We start from the raw sequence: 21,463 nt of genomic DNA, 5'->3' as shown, positions 1-21,463 counted from the left end.
CAGAAACCACGGAGGCAAAAAGGCAGTGGGATGAACTATTTGAAGTGCTGAAAGAAAACAACTGCACAAAGAATTTTATATCTGACAATACTGTCTTTCAAAAATAAAGGAGAGATTAAGGCATTCTCAGATAATCAAAAGTTGAGGGAGTTTGTCACCACTAGATCTACCCTACAACCAATGCTAAAGGGAATTCTTCAGACTGAAAGGAAAGGACATTAGACAGTAGTTCAAAGCAGCATAAAGAAATAAAGACCTCTAGTAAAGGTAACCATATGAGTAATTATAAAGGCCAGTGCTATTGTACTGTAGTTTTAGTATGTAACTCCACTTTTTAGTTCTTACAGATTCTAAAATGCAAATGTATAAAAAGTAATGATATATTTATGGTTTTGGACATACAATGTATAAAGATCTAATGTGTAACAAGTACAACAAAAAGGTAGAAGGATGGAAGGGTATAGGAACAGTATTTGTATATGTTACTGAAGTTAAGTTGGCATCATATCAAATGTGACTGCTATAGATTTAGGAAGTTAAATTTAAGCCACATGGTAATCACAGAGAAAAATCTATGAAAAATGTATACAAAAAGAAATGAGAAGGCACTCAAAACAGTACACTATAAAAAATCAAATAAATATGAAATAGACATTAACAGAATTGAGGGACAAAAAAGGTAAGACTAACAAAGACCAATTAACAAAATGGCATAAGAAAGTCCTGCATTATCAACAGCTACTTTAAATGTAAATGGATGAAACTCTTGAGTCAAAAGGCAAAAACCGGCAGAATGGATAAAAAGCACGACCCAACTATATGCTGCCAGAAAGAGATTCACCTTAAATTCAAAGACACAAGTAGGTCGAAAGTGAAAGGATGGAAAAAAACTATTCCATACAAAGAGTAACCAAAATATCAGATAAAACAGACATTAACTCAAAAATTGTTATGAGGGACAAAGGTCACAATATACTGGTAAAGAGGTCAATTTAATAAGTAGCCATAACAATTATACATATACATATACATATAATGGCAGAGCCCCAAAATATGTGAAGCAAATCTTGACAGATCTGAAGGGAGAAACAGATGGTTCTACATTAATAAGAGGAATCCTCAATGTCCCACTTCCAATAACAGACAGATACAAGATCAATAAGGAGACAGAAAACTTGAACAATACTATACACCAACTAGATCTAACAGACATACATAGAACACTTCACCCAACAGTAGCAGAATACATATTCTTCTCTAGTGCACATGGGTCATTTTCTAGGAAAGACCACATGTTAGGTCACAAAACAAGTCTCAAAAGATTTAAAAATATTGAAATCACATGATGTATCTTCTCCAGCTACAATGGAATGAAGCTAAAATTAGTTAACAGATGAAGAACTGGAAAATTCACAAATATGTGGAAATTAACACATGCAAACAACAAATGAGTCAAAGAAAAAATTACAAGGGAAATAAATATCTTGAGATTAATGAAAGCAAAACTGCAACATAACAATACTTATGTGATGCAGCAAAGGCAGTGCACAGAGGGAAATTTATAGCTCTAAATGCTTACATTAAAGATGAAAGACCTCAAAGAAGAGACCTAATCTCACAACTTAAGGATCTAGAAAGAGAGAGCAAACTAAACTCAAGTGAGCAGAAGGAAGAAAATAACAAAGAGTAGACTGGAGATAAATGAATTAGAGAATAAGAAAACAATAGAATCAACAAAACCAAAAGTTGGTACTTTGAAAAGATTAATAAAATTAACAAACCTTTTGCTAGACTGACAGAAAAAAAAGAGAGGCTGCAAATAACTAAAATAAGAAATAAAAGGGGGGCATTACTACCGATCCCACAGAAATAAAAAGGCTTATGAAAGGATACTATGAAATACTGTATGCCAACAAATTAGATAACCTAGATGAAATGGACAAATTCCTGGAAACATTCAAACTACCTACACTGACTCAAGAAGAAATAGAAGCTCTCAACAGACCAATAACAAGAAAGGAGATCGAATACATAATCAAAAACTTCCCAACAAAGAAATTTTACTAGTGAATTTTACCAAAATCCCAAGAAGAATTAAAATTCCTGCTCAAACTCTTCCAAAAATCAAAGAGGAGAGAAAATTTCCTAACTAATTCTATGAAGCCAACATCACTCTAATACAAAAGCTAGATAAAGATACCACAAGAAAAGGAAATCATCATGTTGAGTGAAATGAGTTAGATACCGAGGACAAATATTGTATGATATCACTGATACGAAATAATTAGAATAAGTAAATTCAGAGTCAGAAACTAGAATTCAAGTTACTAGGGGCCAGGGTGAGGGTATGTGTGGAGGTTTGGATATATTATGTCCCCAAGAAAAAGCCATGTTCTTTGATAAATCTTGTGGGGGAAGACATACTAGTGTTGATTAGGTCGGAACCTATTGATTGAGTGTTTCCATGGAGGTGTGACTCAATCAACTGTGGACAAGGCCTTAATTGCATAATTTCCATGGAGGTGTAACCCCACCCATTCAGGGTGGGACTGAATTAAATCACTGGAACCATGTAAAAAGCTCAGACAGAAGGAGCTCACAGCTTGCTTCAATTTACAGAGACATTTTGAAGACGGCCGTTGAAAGCAGAGTTTTGCCGATGCTTTGGAAGTACTAGCCCAGAGTTAGCCCCAAGAAGCTGACACAGAAACATTTTGGAGAACACCATTTTGAAATGCAACCTGGGAGCAAGCAGATGCCAGCCATGTGCCTTTCCAGCTAACTGAAGTTTTCCGGATGCCAATGGCCTTTCTCCAGTGAAGGTACCCTATTGTAGATGCTTAAACTTGGACACTTTATGGCCTGAAGACTGTAACTGGGTAACCAAATAAACCCCCTTTATAAAAGCCAATCCATTTCTGGTGTTTTGCATAATGGCAGCATTAGCAAACTGGAACAGCAGGGAATGGGGAATTAATGCTTAACTGGTAATGTTTAATTTGGTAATGGATAGTGGTGATGCAGCACATTGTGAATGTAATTAACAGCACTGAATTATGTATCTGAATGTGGCTAAAAGGGAGAATTTTAGGTTGTATGTATGTTACTAGAATAAAAAAAAAAAATAGGACTGTACAACAGTGAGCCCTAATGGAAACTATGGACTATAGTTAATAGTATAATTATATCATTTAAGCAGTTGTAACAAAGGTAGCATACTAACGCAAAATGTTAATAAGGAAAACCGTGTGTGCACAAAGTTATGGAATTCAATATTTTCTGCATGATTCTTCCACAAACCTACAACTTCTCTGATAAAAAAAATTCTTTTAAAAATACTGCTATACAGCAAGAGAAAAGCGATACGTCACATACAAAGGAAGCTTAATAAGACTATGTGTGGATCTCTCAGCAGAAACCATGGAGGCAAGAAGTGGTGTGATATATTTAAGGTACTGAAAAAGAAAAACCACCAAGAATCCTATATCCAGCAAAACTGTCCTTCAAATATGAGGGAGAGTTCAAAATATTTTCTGACAAACAATGAGAAACTTTGTGAACAAGACATCCGCCCTACAGGAAATACTAAAGGGAGCACTACAGAAAGACAGGAGAAGACAGGAGTGAGAGGTTTGGAACACTATTTTGGGAGATGGTAGCACAGCAATGTAAGTACACTGGACAAAGATAACTATGAATATGGTTGAAAGAGGAAGATTAGGAGCATGTTGGACACCAGGAGAAAAGAGGAAAGATAAAGACCGGGACTGTGTAACTCAGTGAACCTAGAGTGGTCAACAATTGTGATAAAATGTACAAATACGTTCTTTAATGAGGAAGAACAAAAGAATGCCAACCTTGCAAGGTGTTAAAAATAGGGAGGCATTGGGGGAAAGATATAATCAACATAAACTAGAGATATAATTAACAGAATCACTGTATTATGCTTCCTTTAATGTAACAATGGCAAAACACCAAGGTAAATGCAGATAAGACGGGGGGATAGGGGAGGGGTGTGAGACACCTGGCATTGGTGGTATTGTCTGACTTTGTTCTACTTTGACTTAAGGTTATCTTCCCTTTTGCTGCTTCCTAGCTGTCATGTTTTTTGTTTTTGTTTTTGTTTTCCTCTTTCTTTTTTCTTTTCCTTTTGCCTCTCTACCTTCTTTGACTCTTCCTCCTGCTTTGTGGAAGAAATGTAGATGTCCTTATATAGATAGTGGTGAGGGTGGTGAACACATAAATATGTGACTATACAGGGAACCATCGATTGTTTACTTAAGATGGAAAGTATGGCATGTGAACAAAACCATCTTAAAAAAAAAAAATGTGTTGATCATGAAACCTTGAGGGCAATATACTGAGTGAAATAAGCCAGACATATAAGGACAAATATTGCAGGGTCTCACTGATAGGAACTAATTATAATATATAAACATATAGACATAAAATATATGTTACTAAGATATAGAATGAGGCTAAAGAATGCGGAGTGGTTACTTAGTATGAGCAGAATATTCAACCTGGATGAACTTAAACATTTGGAAATGAACAGAGGTGACAGTAGCATGTTGTGAGAATAACCAACAGTGCTGAATGGTGCATGAATGTGGTGGAAAGGGGAAGCTCAGAGTCATATATGTCACCAGAAGGGAAGTTGGAGGTCAGAAGATGGGAATGTATAAAACTGAATCCTATGGTGGGCAATGTCCATGATTAACTGTACAAATATTAGAAATCTTTTCCATGAACTAGAACAAACGTATGACAATACAACTAGAAGTTAATAATGGGGCATATAGGGAAAAAATATATTCCTACTGCAAACTATATACTACAGTTGGTAGTATTTCAACATTCTTTTATAAGCAGTAACCAATGTACTATACCAATACTATGAGTCAACAATGGAGGGGAGGTGGTTAGGGATATGGGAGGATTTGAATTTCCTTTTCTTTCCTTTTTTTTTTTTTCCTGCTTCTTTGTCTTTATTTCTTGTCTGGAATAATGAAAAGTTTCTAAAAATTGAACAAAAATTAATTGTGGTGATGGATGCACAGCTGTATGAGGGTACTGGGGGCAACTGATTGTACACTTTGGATCTTTGGATAATTGTATGGTATGTGAACAATCTCAATAAAAATTAAAATTAAAAAAAAATTACTGCTATACCCTTGTCATAAATGTTTTCCTTACACATACCCAAAATAACTTAGCGTTAATATCCTACTTCATTTAAAATGTTTGAAACTATCCTTGAAAATCAGTAAGCCTGCCTTCACTCATCTTCATAGAAAAGGTTAAGTAATATTTAGAACTACATAAAGCCATGAAGTACTAATATACTGCAACTTTATTCAGATAACATAACTCATTCATTATTTTAGCTCTGTGCATTTATTCAAAGTTCTTTTAACTGACAAATTCATGACTGAAGATAGATATAACCTGCAACTTTTCCTATTTAAGCTACAGGAAGGTAATAAAATAGAAGCTGTAGAAATGGTCTATTTATAGACTATAGAAAACACTCAGAGTATAAATATATCAGTTGTTCTCTTTCAAACCAGAACATATCATTCATTCTCCATCACATTAATTGACACCCTTCATACTGGAGTGGCTTACTTTTATAGCACTAGTGTTATATGACATAAATAGCATTATTCAGCATTGTTGGTACTATATCCTCCCTTCTCAAATGAGGAAATTAAGGAAAATAATAAAGCATTAAGATCAGACATGATTATATACCTATTTCTTGATTTTCATGAGTTGTGACCATAAAACAGAGGTCTTAAACATAGAATAATTGTCACACGTTCACATCTGCACTAACTCGACCACCTCAACTGGAAAGAAACAAAATTAAGTTATTACCCAAGACTGACAGTTAATTTAAAAGTAATTTGTATTTAAAAGCTATTCTGAGGCTTAAATTTAAATGTAAATTTCTCTAACATCTGATGATTTACAATAATTCAAACTAAATAATCAACTACCCAATACCAACATTCTACTGTGGCTCAAACCCTCCAGATTGGGAAGAGACTGCCCTTCCCCAGCTGATACAAAAGACCAAGCTAACAAAGGTCTGTAAGAATATGAAAACCAGATTACAAATTAGAATGAACTTCCTAGAATCATGATTACCTGTGGTTGCATGACTGCAATTTGTGGTCAGTTCATTTGCATGCAGGAAGCACTTTCGTATAGAACCAGAGAGCCTCCAGGGCAGGGGTTCCTAGCGATCATGTAGTCCAAGCTACTCATTTTCAAGAGACAAAGCCTAGATGTTAAGTGATTCATCCAAGAGCATATAACTAGCTGATGGTAAAGCCTCTTTCCATTTCATCATTCATAAAGAGAAAAATGGTTTTAAAAGGAAAAAAATTTATTGTATAATTAAGTCATTAAAATTCCAACTAAGTGATGTTAATCCAAATTAATGCTCTTTATAAAATACATATTCAAATCTTGGCAACAGTGAGTATAAAAATACCCTTTCATTCATTCATGCAACAAGTATTTATTGACTGCCTACCATGTACCAAGACCTTGGCAATGTTCTAAGAATAAAACAGTGTCCTGACGGAGTTTACAGTTTATTAAGAAGACAGGCACCAAATAATCATAAAAACACAAAATTACAAATTATAGTAAGTGCTAGGAAGGAGTTCCAACAGACTGTACCAGGAGGACCCAATTTAGAATTGTTTACTTGGGGGAGGAGGGTGGTTACAATAGGCCTGGCTGTGGAAATAACTTTTTAGCTAAAAACAGAAGAATACACAAGAGTTAGCCTGAAGAAAGGTAGAGGTAAAAATGTTCCAGGCAACATACACATACCCTGTGAGACAACAAATCTATTCCCAAAAATATACCCAACAGAAATATGTACATAAGTGCACCAAAAAACATACAAGGATAGTCATAATTAGTGCCATTTGTAACAGCACAAATTGGAATGGAAGCTAATGAAAACAGAACAGATAAACTGCAAAACAGTTATATACTGGAATAATACATAGCAATGAAAATGAATAAACTACTGCCATATGCTACAACATAGATGAATCTCACATTTAAATGTTGAGTAAAGTTCACTGGACACAAAAGAATAAATACTAAATGATTTCATGTATACTAAGTTCAAAAAACAAATAAAACTAGCCTATGGTCTAAGAAGTCAGGATAGTGATTATCTTTGCAGATTATGGTGGAGATAATAATTGGGAAGGAACATGAAAGCATTTTCTGGAGTGCTAGTAATGACGTTCTATTTCCTAACCTGGTGGTGGTAATGAGTATGGTCACTTTGTAATAATTCATCAAGCTGTAACTTATAATTTATGTACTGAGACAAAGTTGTGTAAGGTAAGATTGACGAGGGAGTCAGGGACTCAATGATTTTATTGTAGGTAATTTAAAAGAGTCTGGATTCTATCTTAAGTTCAGTGGCCAACCACTGAAGGGTATTAAGCTGGGGAATAATATAATTTTGTGTTTTAAAGACTGAGGATGGGGAGACATAAAATGGGGGCTGAGGAGGGTGGAAACAGGGAGACCAGTTAAGGAGGCTATTGTAATACTCCATGAAAGAGATGACAGTGGCTTGACTGTGCTAGAACCAGCCAAAATGGAGTGAAGCGCATGGATTCTCAATAAAATTAGGAGGTTAAGGTGAGTGGACTTGGTAATGCAGTGAGTGAAAGAGAAAAGTGAGAGAGAAGGAGGTATCAAGGGTGATTGTTAAATTCTGGTTTAAATGATTGGGTGAATGGAGGGCAAACCACTGAAATGACAACCAAAAACCAAGTTCGCAGGTATACAGTGTTAAGGTAAACGTCAACCCAGTATCTATCCTAACCCACCTCCCTTTTTAATAGGCACTAAACAATTTGGGGTACTGAATCTAGACAATTACTTTCTATCTTCTTTTGCCAATGATCTGTCTACCCCAAACAGCACATAGGCCCTATGACCACAGGAATTAGTTCAGGAATAAACACAATACTCAATTTGATCCAGTGCAAGGGGAAGTGGATTTCATTGTGTGGGTTCTAACCCATTATGTCAGTTTGAAAAATCTGGATCTCAATTGCGTTATCCAACATAAATGATTATCCTTCCCAGCTCTGATTCAGTTCCACACAGCTTTGCAACATATACAAATTTGACAACTATACTTTCTAACCCATTGTCCAAAGCAAATGATGCAAACAGACCAAAGAGACGCCAAAGACATATCTTTAAATGAAGGACAGATAACTAGTAAGCACTGACGTACAACCAGCTGGGAATCAGTTACGAGATTCATCCTGCCTATACTTCACACATGGACCACAAAGTATTAATTAAAATACCTTATCTAAATTTCAGTAAAGCATTCAACACACAATAGCAATTCTATGATCAACTAGTGAACAGAATGAAATGCAAGCCAATAGAAAATATCTGTTGCTAAAGGCTAGCATGTATAAATAAACACATTTTATAGTTTTTAAAAAGTTATTAAAAGACTATAATAGAAAAAACAGCATCTTTTAATGTGTAACATTATATAGAAATATTTAATGCTTGAGCACAGAATTTAATAAGAAATATTTTATTTTTTCTTTTCACTGACATAGTTGTCTGAAAATCACTCAGGAATTTAAAGGGCATATAAATTATTTCATCCTGAACTGAGGAAGTAATTAAATAATGTCCAATAGATGAAGAAGATTTAATGCATCTTTCCAAATGCCAAAAATATATTTACAGAAATTTGGTTTGGTAACATGAAATGCACTCCAATGTGCATATATGTGCTTATAGTATGTAACATTGCACAGCAACAATGGCTTACACTTGCAAAATCTATTTTAACTGAAAAAATGGTAAAACACAAATGCTCATTAATATCATTAAAAAACTCAAACAAGTAAATTTAAATTGTCACCAGTAAAAATATGATATGTAATTTTTTAGAGCTATACCTCCTTTTTGTACCCAAATGGCAAGGCTAACCAATTAAACTAGTCTGTTCCACACTACATTAAACTTACAATTTAAATATAACTGTGATAAAAGTTGCACTGATTCAGACTTTATTACCTCAGAATTTTTGAAAATGTTGGCAATGATGCAAAGAAAAGAAAAACTATTAAACTGCTACCCATTAAAATTTTTTCATCCTCATATTTTTTTCAGCTTTTGAACATCTTGAAAAATTCTTTGCATCCTTGATAAAAGACATTTTCGTTGGGTAGAGAATTCCGGGTAGACAGGGTTTTCCTTACAATACTTTAAAGATATTGCTCTATTATCTTTTGGTTTGGGCTGTTTCTGAAGAAAAGTCTACCATCCTTATCTTCATGCCTCTGTACATAATGTCTTTTTTCCTTCAGATTGCTTTTAAGATTTTCTCTGTATCACTTGTTTTAAGCAATTTAATATACGTTTGGGTGTAGTTCTTTTCCTGTTTTTCTGCTTGGGGTTCACTGAGATTCCTGAGTCTGTGGATTTATAGTTTTCATCAAATTGGAATCTTTCAGCCATTATTTCTTTACATATTTTTCTGTCTCACCTCCTCCTTTCTCGGATTTCAATTAAACATATATATGGGGCCACTGAAATTTTTTCCACAGCTCACTGATGTTGTTGATTTTTACTTAGTTTTTTAATCTTTTTTTATCCCTGTATTTCATTTTAGATGGTTTCTATTTCTGTGTCTTCAAGTTCCCCAATCATTTCCTCAGCAGTATCAAATCTGCTATTAAGACCTATTAGTATGTTTTTGCATTTCTAGAAGTTTCATTTGGATTTTTCACAATATTCATGTATCTCTTCAGTATGCTCATTCTTTCATCTACTTCTTGAACATATGGAGTATATTTATAATAGCCATGTTAATGTCCCTGTCTACTACTTGTAGTACCTGTTTCTACAGATTGAGTTTTTTCCTCAACACGGGTTGCAACTTCCCGCTTCTTTGCATGCATGATAATTTCTAATTGGAGGCCAGACACTGTGAATTTTGCAGGGTTTGCTTAAACTTTATTCTGGGATGCAAGTAAGTTATTTGGTAATTAAGTTATTTAGAAACTTGCTTTTAAGATTTCTTAGGCAGGACTGGAGCAGCATATAGACTCCTGTCCCACTACTGAAGCAATACCCTTTTGAGTACTCAACCCAAATGCCCACATATTACAAGATTTCTCCACTCTAGTTGTTGAGAACACGAACTGTGCTCAGCCCTGTGTAAGCTCTAGCAATTTTTCTGCCAGCTTCTTTTTGGTGGTTCTCTCCCCACCTTGGGTAGTTGCCTCAAACACTGGAACGGATCAGTACTCAGTGGAAGTCTCAGTGGAACCATTTACAGATCTCTGGAATTCTCTAAGCAGCTATCTCCTCTCTGGTACTCAGCCTTGAGAATTCTGCCTTGACCCCCCCAAATTCCCTACCATGTCTCCTAATCTCAAGGGGATAGCCAGGCTTTGTTTGTGTTCGTCCCCTTCCACTGCAGCCTAGAAATTCTCCAGATAGTAAGTAAACTGGAGCAATCATAAGGCTCACCTCATTTGTTTCCCTTCTCTCAGGGATCACTGCCTTGTGCTGTCTACTGTTCAATGTCTGAAAATTGTTGCATGTATTTTGTTCATGCTGCTGTTGTTATTTAGAGTGGAAGGATAAAAACAGTTCCTGTTACTCCATCCTGGTCAGAAGCCAAAATCCTGAGCTAGATGTATTTTATAGGACAAGATCAAACACCTGATAAGACCTGAAATCATGTAATAAAATGTCACATGACAGGGTTTTACTGTTTTATTGTTCAACGAGAGAAATTCTCCCTTTGTCTTTTATTTCCTCATAGCAAAGCTAAGTGGTAAAGAAATGAAAGCAATTAGGAAGTACTGGTTAGTCTGAACATTAGTAGGCTAATCCTCCTAATCCCAGCCCATGATGGAGGAGTTGGGTGTTTTGCTTTTTTTAAAAGAGCTGATATTTAAGTTGCCATTTACTTTTCTTTCTGTAAATATGAACATTCCAAAAAATATTTATAAAGAGCAAATGAATTTTTGCAATCTTAATGTAAAGTGACAGGTAACTTTATATAGTAAGTCTAAATTTCATCACTTCTATGCTGAAAAAGTCAACTATAAAAAGTGACTTCTTCCCTCAACTTGAAAATTTTTCTTAAAAAGAAAAACGATACTGCAGCTTATCTAAAGGGCAATATACTAACTGACAGCATTTGGCAATTAAAAAATAGAAAAACCAACACTGTGCACACTGCATATCATCACCACCTACTACGCTTGTCATCCAAAATTCTAGAACCTGACATTTGGCCCAACTAAGAAGCTTTATATTTTTAATAACCTAACTTGAAATCAAACTATTTCCCCTCTAATATACAACTATATTATTAGTTTGGAAGTAAAATATAATAAGTTTAAAACTTTCCTCATTAGAAAATGTTACCAATTTCTCAACTCTAAAGTCTCCTACTGGTACTTTCTTCTTTTGCCTCATCATCCCTCAAACCCAAAAACAATAACTACCACCCTCTCAACTGCACAAATAATAGTTACAGTGAAAAAAAACAAATGAAATGTCTGTGTCACTGGAGCAGTTATTTAACCTCGCCAAGTCTCAGTTTCCTCACCTGTGAAATGGGACTAAAAGACAAATCACAATTTAGTCATTTAGAATTAATTAATTAAAGCATTAATTAATTAATGCTTGTCCTTCCCCATGGTGGTCTTTTTCTTTTGTTTAACTGCCAAAAGACTAGGAAAACTGAATCCTACACAAAACTGATAGCTATCTTACCTCTTAATAAATCAGTTTCCAGGAAAAAAATATGTAGTGCTATAACTTCCTGACTATCACACCTGCTGCTTACACTGGACCAGACATGGCATACCAGAGAGTGCACTAGCTACACTGAACCATTTCTCCACGGACATAACATTTCAGTTAAGTGAACATTTCCTTGGCTGAAGTTGTAGAACTGTGACCCATGACATTCTCTGAGATTTGCTCTCTAACTACTTATGAAATTGTACATTGAAAGTTACCACTGTTATATATATATGTTAAAGTTCACAATTAAAAAAAAGGAAAAAAGTGAACATTTCCAGGATTAATAATTTTGAAAAATGAGTTAACACTAACAACGGGTACATACCAAAAACTACATTAACTGTTATCTAAAGATAGTAACATTTTAGAAGGTTTTTAAAATAAATACATGCAACAGAAGAAATCAATAATGAGATAATTTTCCATTTTTCTTTAAAATAAAATTTTAACAGTACTTATAGATGTAATAACCCACCATAAACATTTTAAATTGGTATAGCAGAAACACCTTAATAAGATAGTTAATAGTTATTTCCAATAGGATTTCAGTAACAAATCTAAATGTGTAATAATGTCTTTCATCTGAGCAGTTCTGCCAAACATCAATTCTTTAAAAGATACAAAATAATACTTTACCATACTGTCAAATACATACCATACTGTCAAACATAATACCATACTTTTATCAACACTGTAACCTAGTTTAGGTCAGTCTTTGCCCCTGACGCCATTCATTTAATAACCATTTATTCTGCAACAGTGAATAAAACATAAGCACTGGAGACACAAAGATTACTAGCACATGGGCCTTTTCCTCAAGGAGTCCAGCATCTAGACCCAGAAACCTGAACACATTTCTATATACCATGAAAGTGCTATACTAAAAGTGCTATGGGAGCCCTCACAAAAACTTGAACATAAATATGAATGTTCACAGCAGTATTATTTATAACAGCCAAAATGTAGAGACAACTTAAATGTGCAACTGATGAAAGGATAAAATGTGGTATATCTATATGATGGAATATTGATTAGCAATAAAAGAAATTCCGATAAAAGAAGTTCTGATATGTGCTACAACATGGATGAACCGCAAAAACATTACGCTAAGTGAAGAGGCCAGACACAAAAGACCACATATTGTATGATCCCATTTATACCAGATGTCCAGAATTTGCAAAACCATAGAGAAAGAAAGTAGATTAGTGGCTTCCATGGACTGGGTGGAGGGCTGGGGGAAGGACTGAGTTGGGGATGATGGCCATAGGATGCTGAGTTTCTTCTTAGGGTGATGAAAATATTCTAAAATTGATTGAGGTGATGGCTTCATAACTCTGTGAATATACTAAAAACCACTGAATTGTATATTTTACATACGTGAACTGAATGGTACATAAATTATATTTCAATAAATCTGTTACAAAAGATTTTTAAAAAGTGCTATAGGATCATTAGCATTTAATTAAGTCTAAGGGTTTCAAGAAAACTAATTAACCCCACAACAGACAATAAGAGTATTAAAATTCTGGGAACCATGATTATTTTGGATAAAATCTACAAACCAAAAAAGTTATCTCAAAGTTTGTCATAGATTTGCTCAGAAGTGATCACCTCAATCACATTATATTGGAATCTCAGGTGTGGGGGAGGGTTAGAGCCCAGGTACCAGTATTTTTCTAAAGCTCTCCAGGTGACTCGAATACGCAGCCAAGGTTAAAAACCATTGGTTCACTGATAACATCATGGCCAATTTAATCAAGAATCCTACCAACAGAAAGAGACTTGAGGCTGAATTAGTGGACACTGGATCCCTAATGTTATCCATGGTCTGAGGTTCTTTTCTTTTTTGTTTTTCCCCCATTTTTTTTTATTGTGAACTTTAACATATATATATATAACAGTGATAACTTTCATACTATGATTTCACAAGTAGAGAGCAAATCTCAAAGAATGTCATGGGTCACAGTTTGACAACTTCAGCTATTTCCATTACTGTAAAATATAACATACATACAGAAAGGTGTCGTCTCTCGTTGTATAGCTCAACAGTCATATAAGCAATTTCAAAAATTGTTATGGGTTACAGTTCCACAATTTCAGTTCTTTCCTCATTATGGAATACAAGGTATATACAGAAAGGTGAAGACCTTCAAAGCACAATTCAATGAGCAGTTATGGAGCAAATCCCAAGGCTACAGTTCCACCATGTTATTTATCTCCTTCCAGTCATTCCAACACCCCAGCACCCAAAAATGTATATATATAATTATATAAAGTTTCAGTATTCATAGACCTTTGTTCAATCTTATCTTGTTTGTTGCTACTTCTTCCTCTCAATCTCTTTCTCCATCTTCAGGGGTGTCTAGGCAGTGACCACCCTAACTTATTCATATTAAAAGGTGTCAACAGTATGGGGAAGGGAGCCGCATCTGACAGTTAATCTTAAAGAGGTTGTTGCCTCTGGGTTTTAGAACTTGTCTGGTATAGAAACTCTCTACTGGATTTAAGTTTCTGAAAGATAAAACTTAGTGAGTCCATCTTTTATAAAATATCAGGTAGGGACATAGGTACTTAGGGGCTACTTTTCGTAAGGGCATGGCATGCTTTGGCCAACTGGGATGTCTAGCTGGAGCTAGCCTAAGAGAAATCCCCAGGATATTTCTCTCGACTCTATTTGGGATCTCTCAGCCACTGTGACCTCAGCTTGTTACCCTTCTTTTTTTCCCCCCCATTTTGGTCAAGTAGGCATTTTCAATCCCTCACTGCCAGGGCCAGGCTCATTCCTGGGAATCATGTCCCACGTTGCCAGGGAGATTCATTCCCCTGGGAGCCATGTCCCTCGTCGGGGGGAGGTTCATGAATTTATTTGCTGAGTCGAGCTTAGAGAGAGAAAGGCCACATATGAGCAATAAAGAGGTTGCCTGGAGGCGCCTCTTAAACATAATTATAGGAGGTCTCAGCCTCCTGTTTACAACCCTAAGTTCCACTAGAGCAAGTCTTAAGTCAAGGACTTGATTTATTAAGTAGTGGCTTCCTAACCTGACTTAATATATATTCTATCCCAAGATAAATGGTCAGTTTCTTACATTATCTTCACTTAGTTATACAATCATTATCACTCTCAACTTTAAACAATTATCATAACACAATACATCCCAGAACTCTTTTATCAGCTGCTAATTATTATAATACTATTCCTAGTAGTAGTGTAGAGTTGGGAAGATGTTCCTATTAAATACAGTCATTAATATGTAATAGGTAGTTTTTCCATACCACTCTGTTATTAACTGAGGTTATTTTCATTGCATTTTCACTTGCAACCTATTTTTTGGTATGTGCTAATAATGTGAAAGATTTCATGTTTGATACCTCACGGCACTTCTAGTATCAGCCAAGAGAATTAAGTGATTGCCAATCCTCAAGGCTATGTACTGTTTTTTTTTGTTTGTTTTTGTTTTTTTTAACTTTACTCTTTAAACTAGGGCAACTGGAGCCTGTTAAAATTATAAACTTTTGGTATATGAAGACTGAATCCTGCTAAGGTCATTTTCACCATTTAATTTCAAGAAAAACACCTGCATCATAAACATTTAGAAAACAACAAAACCAGCACATAAAAAGTGTTCATCTGCAATGCAGCCTAAGTTGTAGAAATGACTGCAGGCAAAGATCAAAGAGAGGTGGAATAGGTGGGGAACATTCTCATGGAGGAAGAAGATGTGAGCCGGCGGGACTGACAGGCCTGGAATGGAAAGTTAGAGGAAACCTAGCAGTCTTGGAGAAAGAGAATGTGAGAAGGAAGGAAAAGCATGGTGAAGGTTCAAAAAACATGGTGCTCTGGGAAATCACAGAGAAGAAACCAGTCTCCTTAAAGGCAATCAATACTGGATAAGAAGGGTGGGACCAAATTATGAAAGGCCTTGACTAATAAGTTGAGGAGCTTAAACTTAACCTTGAAAAATGGAGTATCACTTCGGTTTAGAATCAAAAATGATTTTAGAAGATTCTTCCGGTAGATTAATATGTAAAATGCATATAAATTCAGGGGTGGGGGATTGTTGAAGATAAAGAGAACTCAGTATTTTCCTAGCAGTTTAGTACCTGAATCCAAGAAGCATGTAAAAAATGTGAAGGTCTTAAAAATAAACACTGCAACGCACAATACACACCTTGGTATCACTCCAAAATGAATGCCAAATTAATCTGATAAGTGCAGTGATGTATAAACAGGTTTATTAGCTCTTAAATATTAATATTTTAAGTATTACTGTAAACCTTATCATAAGAAAGCCAATAAAACACCCAAGAGATTATACATCCATTTATGCTGGTTTTACAGAGAGACAATATTCAAACATTTTTTCTCCTGAAATAACTAATTACATAGTTAAACTCTAATGAAAATAAATAGAATTAATGAATAGGTAAGACAATATTTTAAAAATTATTTCTCTTTCAAATGAATAATAATGCCAAAATGGATGCTTTGGGACCTTTGTACCATTATTTGGCATAAAAGATGGCTGTTGAAGGTTTGGAAGTATGACTATTTTTAGGTTTCCTAACCCTAGAATAAAGCATAGCAGTAATCCTAAAAACTACAGGCCATACATACTTTGTGGCTGCAAACGGAACATCCCATTACCAGTAACCACAATTAAAGAAACATTTAGAATTTACAGAAGCTTAAGACTAGTAAATCAGGTAATGTTATCAAAACACAAAAGCATTTTCATGGTACTCCCAGATATTTTTAATTAAGAATTCATCAATGTAAAAATTATATTTGTAGTAAGAAAAAAATTATGCTATGCAAATTAATATTATAGCAAGTTATGTGTTGGTTTATTTAAATCTAAATAACAGTTTCAGCAATTAAGTCCATACTGATTGAGTAGAAGCAATATTATTCATACTCTGCTTCTTAAAACACATATAGCCCCTTCTTCTCACTCAAACCATGTTACTATATGTACTAAATATATATATATATTTATAAAATATATATATATATTTCTTATATATTTTTCTTTGCTTAAGACTTTTCATTATATCACTACCATTTCCCCCAATCAGGATAAAATTTTACTATTTTACTGCAGTGAGATCAGGTTGCTCTTGGCACCTGAGAAGATGGCAGCGCAGGAGTCCAAGTCAATCACCCATTGCAGAAGCAGTTTTCAGAAAACTTGTAACTGATCAAAATATTTCAGATAATTGGAGGACAGACAGAGCCACACCATCCATATATGAGATAGGAAGCCCTCCTGAATATCAACGGTAAAACTGCATGAAGCCTGATATTCCTATGAATCATGTTGCCTGGCAGGTTATGGAAGAAGACTGCCACATTTGATTATATACTATGTATGGATGAAAGCAACCTGAGACATTCGAAAAGAAAAAGTAATCAAGATAAAACTGCAAAGCTACAATTGAACACGTGGAGACTAGGATCCACAAAAACAACTTACCAATGAAAACCCCTATTATGGGAGCAACTCCAACTTTGAGACTGTGCACCAGCCATGTGTTAGGTGCTGCAAAGCATTTCTGCAGAAGTCACAAGTAAGCTGCATCCATTCATTGCTGAAGGCCAACAATGATTAACATCTTTACAGTGATGTTCTAGGTTTTTCAGTCAATCCCTGTGTTAAAGTGTAATGTTTCATAGCTCAAGGCCACAAGTGCTTTTTCAACTGACTTACTGTTTCTTATCATAAAAAATAATCGTAAATGGAAATCAATGCTGTGTTTGGCAGAAGTATAAAAATCTTTGATTAAGACAGTTTATAGGGTACATTAAATATTCTTAAACAAAATGGACTCATCTTGACTCACTTACAAAAATAGTGTAACAAACAAAATAGTAGAACCACAAAATACAATGTTTTGTGTGTGTTTTGTAACACGATTTCTTTCCCATGTTTAACCTTACAGTACTAATCCAGTGACGGCCAGCATTCTAATATGCTTAACTATAATCTTAATAAATAATGAAATAAAACATCACATTAAGGCCCAAGTCAATTATCTGAGCCTGCTGAGACTCTTAAATAATCTACCTCTTTAGTAAGCTGACACTGATAATTTGAAGGACAAGTATCCTCTATTCATCTATACTATCTCTCATCTTTTTACCAAGGGCCTTTTATTGATTTATATACCCCTAGTCATAACAGTTCACAATCTTGATTGCAAGTATTCTAATTCACACATAGTGCACACTTGTATGTTAAAAGGACAGGAAAGAGAATGATTTATGGAATTGATCTTTAGCACCTTTAATTATTCTTGTTTATCTAGCTTACTTCATAAAGAAGTCAGCTTTTTTGCTCCCATTTGGACCACTGTACCTCTGAAAATTCAGTTATATCCAGAAAGGACACTGTATGCTGTTTTACCTTATGCTCACTTTGACAAATGTGTCTGTTTTCATATCTACATAAAACCCAAATGCTGAATATAAATTGGATTAGATGAGGAAAAAAAAAGTTTAAAAAGCTGGAATAAAGAGAATTCTATTATGTTGAAGTCCTTAGATAATGTTAGGTGTTCTTTTATCAGTGTTTCATTTATAGGAGAATAAAGGTAATTTCTGTGTACTTTGAGATCTGTAATTTCAAATTCATTTGGATACATATCAGAAAAGATGATTTTCAAAATAAACTGGGGAGTATAAAAATACAACTGAGACATAAACAATCAGGTTAATACTTTAATTGACATTAATATTCTGCATGCAAAGACTAGGATCTTAAGCTCTTCCCTTACTGAGTCTGGTAGAAAGTTTAATAGTTTAAAATATATAAAGGGCTTATATTTAAAAGTATATCTTTCAAACACTATTTTTAATTTATAAAAATATGACCAGTAACTAAATTGATCCTAACATAGTAAAAACATAATGAAGAACAAGTAGCTCTCACAAGAAAGCCTCTAAAAACCACATTTGAAATAACCCCAAATTGAGTTTATCTGCCCAAATCTTTTATTAAAAGAAATGTAATACTTGAATGAATCTTTTAAAAAAATTTTAATATCATCCATTTTCCTCAAATTAACTCAAGCCATAGTAATCCACTACTTTTTTCTTGTGGCACAGTAGGCCTTTTCTTTAAAATAGACTGTTAAAATAATTTTCAAAATAGAATGAAATCAATAACATCCCACATAAAATTCTAGAAGTTGTTTCATTCCTCTTAAGAAAAACATAAGGGCATCACCATAAGATAATCCGAAAATATTAGTCTTATTGTCTGTTACTGTAACTAACCTATAATAAATTATGTTCACTACAGTAAAAACATCAAGTAAACCAATTTATGGGTTTATGTGATATGATATAAACTGCAACAGTACTTCTTAGGAAAAAAAAGATTTACTTTTTAGAAGCTGAAGAACCCAAGGAAGCAAAAAAATGTAACCAAAACCCGCACCCCCCCCACCCCCAAAAAAGCCCTGCACACGGGAAGAAAACGAAAGTTTACAAGAAAATACCGTTTGGTTAAAAGGAAATAAACGCATAATTTGCTGGATGGAATGCAATGAAGGAGCTGTCAGAGTCTTCTCTAAAATATGGTTGTCTCTTGAATTATTTTCATATCAAAACGGAGACCAGGGCTACAACAGAATACTTACAGAGCACGGCTACAGCCCCAGACTCAAACATGAGACATTCTTCCTTATGCCGAGTTTCCACCATGACGCTGAAAGGTGGGGGATCCAATTTGTGATAGATCCGAAATCCTTTGCTGAACGCCATTCTCCTTTCTTCAGAGGCAGCCCTGAGAAAACCAAGCAAAGCAAAGCAAATAAAGCTAATGTTTCCTTCTGCAGCAATGATTACGAGGCATCCAGAAGTCCCTTCCTTCCAGGTTTTCTGATAGAGGGGTGGGGTGGAAAAAGGGGGTCCCAGGGAATGAATGGTTTATTCCAAAAAGATAAGTCGCCACTTATTTTTCCAAAATAAGAGCAAAAGAAAAAGCTACCAAGTCTCACGGCAAGACAAGGTTTTATCACTGTAAATCCATGAACGGTTTGGTTAAGATGAGTTTCCCGTTTCATTTATGTTTACCGAAAGGAAAATTTTCGAGCGTATTTCGTTTCGGAGTTGTTTATCGGCTTCCAGCTTTAGGATTTGTCACTACGCTGAAAGGGAACCGATTCGGAAACTTCAAGCCGTTCCTTCGGGGGAAGAGGAGAGGAGATGGGAGGGAAGATCTACAGGGCCGGTTCAAAGCTCTTTAGGGGGGTGGGAGGCGGGAAAGGTTTATCCGACACCACAGGCTCTCCCGGCGGCGGCGAAGGGCACAGGTGACCGCCGGCTAGGCGGACGGCAGGCGAGCGCCTGCAAATGCGAACGGCCACCCAGGGGGAGGTACGACTCGGGACTCGGACTCGACTGGGGTTCCCCGGGGGTCTCAGGCAGCCGACCGCCGGGGAAAGCGGCTCCTTCCCTGTGCGCCAGAAGAAATGACCCGGCGCCCAAACCGACTGGGTTCCCCTCCCGCGGGCAGGCTGACAGCCGCTGTCACCACAGCCCCCGCCCGCCGCGACGACCCGCATGCCGGGTGGTCCCCTCACAACCGCACCCGTCTTCGCGCACCCGGGCTGCCCGCTGTGGCCGCCTCACCGCTCCCGCCCGCTGCTGCGCCGACCACCTCAGGAGGCGTCCCTCGGCCCGCCCCGCCCGGCTGCTGGTGATTCTGACCGCGGCCGTTCCCCTCCGGCTCGCTCACCTCTTCCTCCGGCTCCTCCTCCTCCTCCCGCAGCCACCGCCGTCCCCGCCGCCGGAAGCGTCACTTCCGCTCCAGCAGGCCCAGCTCTTCCGCATTGCGCCGCGGCCGGGGGCGGAAGGTCCGCCCCTCTCGGGGGAAAGGGCGGGGCGCCACTCGAGGCCGCTTAGCGGGACCCAGCACCCACCGGCTGCAGGTCGCGTTCACGTGCCCGCGACCTTGGCTTCCAGGCGCGTGTTCCTCGGGCCGCAGCTGCAGGTGCCACCGCTGGGGAAGCCGGGAGAGGAAGGCCGGACCTCCCCCGTCCCCTCGCGTGGGCTCTTGAGAGCTTACCAACCCTCCCCGTGGGCGCTAGGGAGGGACTCTGTGGAAAAGCTTGGGGGCTGCATATCGATAAGTGGCCAAGACGAGTGTCAGGACCACCCCCTGTCGCCCCCACCGGCCCGAAGGACGAGTGGGAGGACCCAGGAGAGCCGGTTCGCGGGGCCAACCAGGTGGCGCCTGAAGAGCTGTCCATGGTGTCTCGCAGAGAACAGCGCCGAGGTCTTATTCTAAGCCTCTTAGAAAAGGTGGGGAGAAGGAAGAAAAATTACTGCCTGCTTTTGAACAATTCTGTTCCATGCCCTTTCTTCCTTCTTGTGTGTCCTGGAGCTCTTAAGAAGTACCATAAAGAAGGCTGCTTGGCCGTATATATGGCGGAGGGTGGGAAGGCCGAAGCCATGACAAGACTTAGTCAAAACATGGCTGTACAGAGGCTGAGGCAACTAGTTGTCAGTGATAATAGCAAATAGCTTCTGCCAGGATATAGCCACTAAATGCATCTAACTCGTTATCTCATTTCTCAACGAATCTTACTTCCTGCGTAGTATCCG

General features: G+C 36.8%; 1 protein-coding gene across 1 annotated transcript in view; it reads right to left on the bottom strand.

The window, feature by feature from the left end:
* The window catches only part of SYNJ1 (synaptojanin 1), a 121,440-nt gene extending 100,489 nt beyond the window's left edge, over nt 1-20,951 (bottom strand). Inside the window, 2 exon segments of the mRNA XM_037832529.1 lie at nt 19,495-19,640; nt 20,595-20,951. Coding sequence (XP_037688457.1) covers nt 19,495-19,640; nt 20,595-20,689 — 241 coding nt within the window. The 5' untranslated portion in view covers nt 20,690-20,951.
* Between the last annotated feature and the right edge of the window lie 512 nt (nt 20,952-21,463).

The sequence above is a fragment of the Choloepus didactylus genome, chromosome 1, assembly GCF_015220235.1.
Source record: "Choloepus didactylus isolate mChoDid1 chromosome 1, mChoDid1.pri, whole genome shotgun sequence".
NCBI lineage: Eukaryota > Metazoa > Chordata > Mammalia > Pilosa > Megalonychidae > Choloepus > Choloepus didactylus.
The sequence above is the reverse complement of the archived record's forward strand: the minus strand, read 5'-3'. Positions and strand labels throughout refer to the sequence as shown.